Source organism: Barbatula barbatula (genome assembly GCF_947034865.1).
Source record: "Barbatula barbatula genome assembly, chromosome: 7".
Taxonomy (NCBI): Eukaryota; Metazoa; Chordata; class Actinopteri; order Cypriniformes; family Nemacheilidae; genus Barbatula; species Barbatula barbatula.
This window is the reverse complement of record NC_136770.1, coordinates 16,333,845-16,343,037: the sequence shown is the minus strand read 5'-3', so window position 1 is coordinate 16,343,037 and position 9,193 is coordinate 16,333,845. Positions and strand designations below refer to the sequence as shown.

The following is a 9,193-nucleotide window of genomic DNA, read 5'->3' as shown; positions in this document are numbered from 1 at the left end:
ATGGAAGCAACTGCTGGAATAGTAAACATCATCCATTTATAGCAACAGTATTAAACAATTAACAGCTTGATTTATAGTTTGCTTTATTTCGTCCATTAGCATTAACAGCCATATTCAAGAGTTTGAAGAGTTCATTCATATAGTATTTAAAAGAAATCTAAACTAAAAGTCATTGTCATTTTCCATTCAGACAGAGGGTTGTAAATGGCAGTAAACATGACACAATATTGTAGATATGATAAAGAGAAAGCATAGTTTGCCTGTCTCATGTCTGTTTTACAATTCACACAGTTATCTCATCTCTTAAGTCTCTTAAATCATCTCTGTTATACAACAGATAAACAGCAGTTGAACTTTAGACTCACTTTAGATAGGATCTTAGGGATTTGTATCATTTGCACCAGGTAACTGGGATCTAAATAAAGACATATCTGAAATGATGAAATGATCTAATAAAATTCTTCACACGTGCTGCTATATGATTAACGACTACATTTTATTTTCATCAAAACAAAGTGGAATGACTGTTTTCCATTACATGCAACTGAGCTCACCGCGCAAGAATAGAATGACGTCTCTTCTTTGTGTTTGCGTGTGTGGAATCCTAAGGATATTAACATCTGACAAACATGAGTAAAATGTCTTGTAACATCACTGAGCAGTTACTTTTGGAACAGTTTATCTCTCTCTAGCCAAACACGTTGCTCATACAGACAGCTTAAATACAGAACAATCAGAATGGCCAGAACATTCTAATCCGCTCACAACCACACGTTGACTGGCTGCAACGCTTCCTAGACCTTCCATTCAGTCTACATATCGACAATTGAAGTCTCTTATTAACTCGTCTGGGCATTGAAGCGTTTTATTGAACGTATTCTGAATGACTGTTGAACACTTTGTTTTTCTATCTTGGGAACAGAGAGTTTATCTGAGCAATGATAAGACTAAACCCCCAAATAGCACCTGTCTCTCATTCAAGCAGATTTGTTTACACAAGGCGGTTTATAAAAGAAGTACTGACGGGTAAACTCTGACACAACAAAGAGGACGTGGTTTACTGGATGAGGTGCCTTGAAGGCAGGGATGCAAACATAAATCGTGGTTGCTTGTTTTTGCACCCGATTTAATAGAGGAGTGCAAGTAACTCAGAGGAAAATGCAGCAAATGCAATTCCATGTAACAGGCTGATTCTGAATGATCATTACATTATATGCATATGCCATTTTCAACGGAGGGTCCAGCAGTCACAGGGTTACAGAGGGCAGCCTCAATGGGTCATTCTTTGTTTGGTTAAAAATAAATAAAAAAATATTTATTGAGCAAAGTAAAAAAAGGTGTAAACTACTTGAGTATTTTTACTCTCAAGTACATTTTTGAATATGCCTATTTGATCATGAGTTTACTTTGGAAAAATGTTACCTCCTTTACCTGCATTATAAAGCATACATCGAAGTTTTACTCCACTGCATTTGATCAATACTGTCGTGTATATGTATATTTCTTTTACCTTTAATACATTAGAAACCTATTACTTAACAATTAACAAAAAAACATAACAATTGTATTTATCAGATGTAGCGGAGTAAAAAATATAATGTATGCTAAATATTCCAAAGTAAAAACACCCTGATAAAGAACAGATACTTGAAAAATATTTACATGGTGAAACTTCCCCCAAAAATGAATATTCTGTCATCATTTACTCACCCTCGTGTAATTTCATACCTGTATAAATTACAGTTTGTTCTGATAAACACAGAGAAAGATATTTGGAAAAATTTAAGCAATTTTCAATTCTGTGACAGCATTGACTGCCATGGTTTCACAGATCTAGGGGTTGGGCCAGAGATCACTCGGACTGTAGAAAATGAGCCCTCGAGCCACAAATTCACAAACGCACCTCACGGCGTGTAGAATTAACACTTGTGAGAAACATGATAAGACAATGAAAGTGATGAAAAACAGAAACTTCATATCCTGGAGTGCCCCAGTTGAAACCTTTGGCCCCTGAAGTGCCCCTGTCCTCTCGGGACCTCTGTAGCCTACACCTGATATGCGTTTTGGTCGATCGGATCACAAGTGGACGTTAAATACAGGCGTAAATGGCATGTAAAACGTTTTGAACTTGTAGACTACAATTTATTTCGTAAATATTACTTAATCAAAACAACACAGGTGCAACTGCGTTATCTGTTTTTGCAAATTAAATCTTCCTATATTTAATGTTGTAAATTGACAATGTTAGAATTGCACTGATGTAAGAATTACATCGCACTTCTCACTTCTTGAATTATTAAAATAACCTGGACTGGCTGAGGTCAGCATGAAATTATTTCCTTTGTATGTAGAATGATTTATTTTATATGACATTACTCTGAGGCGAACCATTCTGGTGTATTCATCCCCCTTGATTTAATAGAGGTATGCCACATTACAGTTAGTGGAGCCAAAAGTGGTGATCTCACCTCACTGGCTTGCTTTTCTTCAGGAGTCTGCTTCTTTGATCAATTCTCCAAGTCTGCAGCAAGTGAGGTATGAGCTCGGGACGGTTTGTAAAGTCATGTACAACATATTGAGCTTGAAGGAGTCTAGTTCCTTCATGTGAAATGAGCCACAGTTGTGATCCTATCAAGACTTGCTTTGACCTAAAGCCTCCTTTAAATTGAGCTTAAACATGGCACACAATACGTGTCGGATGGTTCTACACTTAAGGCAGGCTTGCACTACCGATCACAGGAGAAACAGTTAGGTGTCTGCATTTTTATTTAATACAACTTTGTTAGCGAGGTGTGAACATTACCATCAGGCAACCATTTTCAAAAAGTGCTGTTGTGCCTCTTGTACGTTCTGTACTAGGCATATATCCAGCTCTTGAATATCTACATGTGCATGCTAAAAACACTCAGTGGTACGTAACATCTGTTTTTATCCAACATGTTAATCAAAGACAGAGCACTACAGGCTGATTTTTTGGCAGGCGGCAAGAAGGAAATGTCACACAGTGGTCATGCAGCTGGTTAATAAATATATTTATGTGTGTGTATGTGTGTTCAGATGTAGTCTTGATTGGGGTTCATGTCCCAACAAGGATTGTAAAATCTAACATCCTCCAACATCGTTCACCAGCCCTCAGTAAATGATGGTTATTTGAAAATGTTAACTATTTAATATAGAACTATTTTAATATAAAAACTATCAAAATATTTCAGTTAATTGAAATCTAATCAAATATCAAGTGGAGTATTATGTCAAAACCAAAAACTCAAAATGTTGCTTTGGCAATAAACTGAAATAAGTTTGAGGCACAATTTCTTTTTACTGAAAATAAATAAATACAAAACTAAAACCCAAACTGTTAATACATTTATATTACTTACATAGCAATATAATAAATAACAAAACCATAAAAACTGGGTAAAAGGTTATGAACTGCAACCAACAGCTCAGTCCACCACTCCCCCCTCCCTTCCGAAGCACCATGGTGGCTGACACAAAACAAAGATGTTGTCACGTTTTCGCTTATTTGCTGAAGGAGATAACGTATCTACAAACAGGATCTAGACCAGTTTGTCCGTTTAGTGTCATGATTCTGCCTGCTCTTGTCTTTCTGGTCTAGGGGTAGAATCATGACAGACCCACGTGTTTTATGTGGAGAGAAACATATTATTGTCAATCAGGACATAGTATGCGTTCTCTCCAGTCTCGTCATTTGGCCCCACCCCTCTCGTTCCTAGTATAGCTTTCCTCCTGTGTCTCATTACCCACACCTGCCCATCGTTATCTCCTTTGTTAGTCTCCCTATTTAATGCCCTCTTGTCTATTGTCTTGTGCTGGTTCGTTGTACATGTTTCCTGCCCTGTATTAGTCTGCCAAGGTCATGTATGTATAGTGTCAAGGTCCTTGTTTGGTTTTCTAGTTGTTTATTTTTTGCCCCCTTGTGGGAAGTATTTGGTTTCAATTTTTGTGTCAAGTTTGGTTAGAGTTTTTCCCCATCGTGGATGTTTGTTTTGTGCTTTATAATAAAGCTTCTGTTAACCCCTTCATTGTCGCTGCCTGCAATGGGTTCTTCCTCTGATTCGTGAGAGTTTAGGGCTACTGTAAAAACATGGCGAATTCCATGCAGGGGGACCTGCGGTATATGAAGATAGAAACAGCTCATTCTAAGTTAATAAAAGCATAAAACTTCATTTAGTAAGGTCTTTATACACCTCTCCAGACATAGTTATGAATATTATATTGCATTTCTGTCAATAGTTCCTCCTTAATATCACATATTGCCACTTTAAGGGTTATGGGATAGAAATCGAAGTATGTGGCAAGTCCCAATTAATATACCAACTGCAGTGAGATTGTGTTTGGAGTTTCTGTTTTTGCTAAAAGACACGTAAACTTAAAGTTGGCGACTATAAGATAAATCCAGTCTAAACGTTTAGTCACAACAAATAAGAGAAAACCAAATGTCTATTAACATTGTGAACAGAACGCATTGAGATAAAAAAAACATCAAGAAGCTTCATTATCAGAGAAAAGAAGATTTCAGGCAGCAGTTAAAGCTTAATAGACCTACAAGACCTGCATGCTCCGAGTCACATCCCCTCATCCGGAACCAATAATGACCTACAACCTTATGATAAAAAGAAAAACATGAGGTACATGTGGGAGGTGACGTATCCCTCTAAAATAACCTCATGTAAACGTGGTTATCTCAATCTGACCTTATCTACAACTTCTGTTTGTTCATGCACACCTTACTATGCCATGGATAATGATGACACAGTTGAATGAGCTGGAATTGATTGGCTGTCTAGGTCAGTTTTCACAATTTACCAGACCTTTCAAGACCGTTCAACACTTTGTGGATAGCAAGAGAGGAGATGTGCCTTGGAGGCAAAGTCCTGTTATATCCTGTCATAATGTGATTTTCATCTTGTGCCATCGATAAAATTCATAAAAATGTGAGATGTGATATTGTGGTAGAACACTACTTCATACTATTACTACTTCAATAAATTGTTTCAATTCAATGCAATCATGAGAATAAAGGGTTCTGTTAAATGAATACATTTAATGCATCCTTGAATTGTAAACGTCTCTCTGCATCTCTATCAATAAATACTTTTACATTTACTTTTGATCTTATACTATGGTTAAAATCTTTTTCCAATGATTAGATTGTCATGAGTGAGTGGATCAGTTCAAAATAATAATGAGCTTTTAAAAGAACTTTAAGGCTAGAGATATGTGATTTGATCTGAACAAACATTTACTTGCCACAAGCACAGATATCTTTGTAGCAGCTGTAATGCATAAAATGTATGCCTCAACACAGGTTCATTTCTTTAGGGCATAGGGGGACAAACAAATTAAACTGAGAATAGAAGCAACTAGAGAATGGTGTTTTATCTGACCTCAAAAGCAACATGTCATTGAGGTTAATAACAGAGATAGATCATTTGTTGTTTGATGTTCAATTTGAGCACTCTGGCGAATGATCATGTAAATATTTTGACATTTGAAGAAATGGAAAACACGAGGCATGTTTGCAGACTTATATACAGTATTTATACTTATGATAATGTTTAATAAAAATATCACATTTCAAAGTTGTTTAAACTATAAAATAATCCTAAAAAAAGCAATTTGAGGTGTCGTGTAACAGATAAATGTGTATTGTATTCGAACCAACCTGTATATTTATGCTGTACATGTAAAAAGAAAACCCACAAGTAAATGCCCCAAAAAATATATTAAACATAAACACACATATGCTTTGAAAGGGACAGTACAGAACAAAAAGTTCATACCTTTTAAAAGTTAAAAATGACCTTGTTTTGTGTTTCCTTGTGTTATCTGTTTTGTGATTGGCTGGCGCTTGTGTTGTGAGTGTTGCAGTATAAAAGGAGAGCTGGAGGAGGAGACTGCATTGACGTTGTGAGGATCTGCTTCGTGGCACACAAACTCATTTTCTCTTGCTGTTGGATCTGTATTACCCACCAGCACAATGTGTAAAGGGCTCGCTGCCCTTCCTGCGACATGCTTGAAAAGGTATGAACTGCGCTTTATTTTAGAAATTCTTAACTCATCTGTACTGGTTCAATGTTCAACTAAATATTTTACACCTTGGAATGGACTGAGAGCAAAGTTTGCATGTTCGTATGAGAAACCGAAAAACGCTTTCAGTGATATAGACAGAAAATGTGTTTATGCTTGTGAATAAATAGGATCTTATGAGATACATTTTAAACAAATTCATATTTTATTTATTTAAAAAGGCTGTGTTTTTGAGGTATCTTTTTTGGGCTAATATTCAGTCACCAATGCAAAAGACCAAAGTAACTGTGTATTTTTTTCTAACAGTGCCAAAGAAATCAAGCATAAGATTGGGTTCCTGCTTCAAAAAACAGAACCACAACAAGAACAGAAGCCTTTGAAGGAGAATCCAAAGGCAACAGAGAACAGGTAATGTGGACAAATATCATAGATTTTAAATAAACAAAGAAATATGAATAAATAACGAAAATATTATGGATGAATAAATATTCAAATAAAAATTGAATTACAAATAAAGCTTTTTAATTTTAAAGATTGTTTACAGTATTTTAAGGATTATTTTGGACACTGTATATAATTGAATTAAAAATAATTTTAGATTTTTCATTCTACTCCTGATTTAAGAGTCTCGCCTGTTGAAACTCAGAAATGGAAAACATCATTTAACTACCTGATCCAAAATGAAGGTGAGTCCAAAAATCTGTTTCTTAAATAAAATGTATTCTGTTCATACATGTGTAAATAAGCGAGTAATAGACTGGAAAACGTGGGGCATTCTACTCATAAATAAGAAAGTTTCTAAGACTTCTAAGCTGACCTCTGTTGATGTGGCCTTGAAGTCCCTGTCAAAGAGGCCATGGCCCCAAAATATGAGACTATGTTTATGTCATTCTGACAAACTGTGGTCATGTTTTCTCACGCCCCCGAGCGTGCGCTACGTGTCTGCAAACTGCACTGGGTGGCCCATGAAGAGCCCAAGTCTTCTTGTCTGGTGGGCTATAGGGGGTCATCAACCACAAGGGCAGTCCTCAGAGAAATCTCTTTAGACTCAAAATCCTGACCTCCTTAGCATTCACATCCCCCCATTGCATCCCCCACATAATGCGTCTATCGGTATTGTGTATTGTAGAAAAATCAGGTTTGATTAATATAGTGTTTTACTTCTGTCTCACTAAAGTCCCTCTTTTTTATTTCAGAGGGTCGAAAGGCTTTTTCGGCTTTCTTGCAGTCTGAGTATAGCCAGGAGAACATTGAGTTCTGGGAGGCTTGCGAGGAGTTTAAGCAAACATCGGTGGACAAAATGAACCTGAAAGCTAGAAATATATTCGAGCAATACGTTGAAGCTGATTCTCCGAATGAGGTGAAAACCTTGATTCACACATTCCTGAAAGAAACAGACCCATTTATGAAATGTTCTCATGAGTCTCTAACATTGTTTTTTAGGTGAACTTGGATTCTACCACCAGAGAGAGTACTAGAAAAAATCTGGAAAACTGTGATGTGTCCTGTTTTGATGAAGCACAGAGTAAGATCTTCACCCTCATGGAAAAGGACTCTTACATACGCTTTCTGAAATCCCAACTGTACCTGGAAATGTGTCAACCGCCATCAGACAACAAACCCTGTAGCTTAGAGAAGAGAGGAAAGCGACACATTTCTGAGCACAGTCAGTGTGTGCCTAGTTATGCCTAATCTAACCCATCTTCAGCTAGATGAACAAACTCGAACTTCGCCATAATCTGACATCCGCTCATTTGGCTTCGGTTTGAAAAGCTTGTTCAAGTGCTAAAAGATGGCAAAGATTCATAGCAGTGACGCAAAACTGTTGTCCAGCAAATGTGATTGTAAACCATTGTCCTTATTGTGAAGACCCAAAGGTGCAGTTCATGTCACACAAAAGCCATTTTTCACTTTTGGCTTTGCAAGTGTTACTGACGTGTGTAACTAATAATTTAAAGCATGACGGTCATTTCTGAAGCGGTTGTGCGGTGGCAGTGTTTTTTTTCCAAACAAGGAAAACCCACGATTATTGAACCCTGAAATTGCATGAAATTGGCGTCTGGAAAACAGAACACCAATGACGTGCTTTACATCTAAATGATTGTTACAGATTAAAGAATAGAAAAGATACAAATCTGAGCTATAGTGGAAATATGATGATTTACTAATAACATCGCTATTAATAGCCAAGTATATTCTCTTTACTTTTTTAAAAGGGTGTAATACATGCATTCACATATTTTTTGGGTGAATAAGCTCTGTCGTCCTTACAGGTGATGTTTTGTTTAGGATTCTTTAACTGTGAATTTATGGAGGTTTTCTTTCCTCTTGGCCGCCGATTGTACTTCAAGCTACGGCATACAGAAGACAAGTGAATGTGATAAATGTACATGTGCAATGTATTTACCTGTCACTGCCAATGATTTATTACCGTCCATATGTTACTGTATGGCAGAATTCAATATTAAAGCATTCATCCTTCTATAAGAATAAATGGCCAGATGTGAGTTGTTTACACATTTGTTTACTGTGCCATATTTATTTTGTCAAATAAAATAACATAATACAATTCAAACGGCCTCTGAAATGCTTACTGATCAAACAGACAACTGCTAATTAAAAATGGTTTTTAATGTATAACATATAATTATTAATATAATATTGTATTTAAAATCACATATCAGATATCTACGGACAAAACGTCCAAGTTTAAATGAATGTGTTGACGATTTTGACTTTCATTGAACATTGTCACATTATTTTGTTTCCAATAAATTATGCAATGTATAAAAGTGACGATTTTTAAGTAATGTAGGCTACAATGATGGTATTATTAAAAACAAACATTATTGACACCAGAATCTAGAAAGCGTCCAATAAATTATGTTAAAATTGTTTCACAAAACACATGATAACAACCACCAGTGTGACATGAGCATGACGTGATGAAGGATTGTTATACGTATGCAGATGTTTATAACATTGAGTGAAGAGAACAGGAAGTTCAGATATCTCAAAAACATTAAGTTGACTCATGGGTATATTTAAGCAGAATATGTCCAAAAATAGGGACATTATTTGAAAGCCAATGAACCAACACTCTAAAACTATTAAGTCTCTTGTTTCTCTTATTCTGTAA

The 9,193-nt window shown here is 36.1% G+C and overlaps 1 protein-coding gene across 1 annotated transcript; it reads left to right on the top strand.

Annotated features, from left to right (window-relative positions):
* The first annotated feature begins 5,895 nt into the window (after positions 1 to 5,895).
* rgs4 (regulator of G protein signaling 4) lies at positions 5,896 to 8,911 on the top strand. The gene is made up of 5 exons (XM_079460396.1): positions 5,896 to 6,048; positions 6,361 to 6,462; positions 6,679 to 6,740; positions 7,251 to 7,414; positions 7,498 to 8,911. The coding sequence occupies exons 1-5, from the start codon at positions 6,005 to 6,007 to the stop codon at positions 7,744 to 7,746; spliced, it is 621 nt and encodes a 206-aa protein (XP_079316522.1). The 5' UTR covers positions 5,896 to 6,004; the 3' UTR covers positions 7,747 to 8,911.
* Positions 8,912 to 9,193: the final 282 nt, after the last annotated feature.

Bases quoted from the DNA above. Each gene is read 5' to 3' on its own strand.
- rgs4 (XM_079460396.1), top strand. From the start codon at position 6,005: ATGTGTAAAGGGCTCGCTGCCCTTCCTGCGACATGCTTGAAAAG. The intron at 6,463-6,678 runs GTAATGTGGACA...TCCTGATTTAAG, and splicing joins CCAAAGGCAACAGAGAACAG to AGTCTCGCCTGTTGAAACTC. The intron at 7,415-7,497 runs GTGAAAACCTTG...ATTGTTTTTTAG, and splicing joins AAGCTGATTCTCCGAATGAG to GTGAACTTGGATTCTACCAC.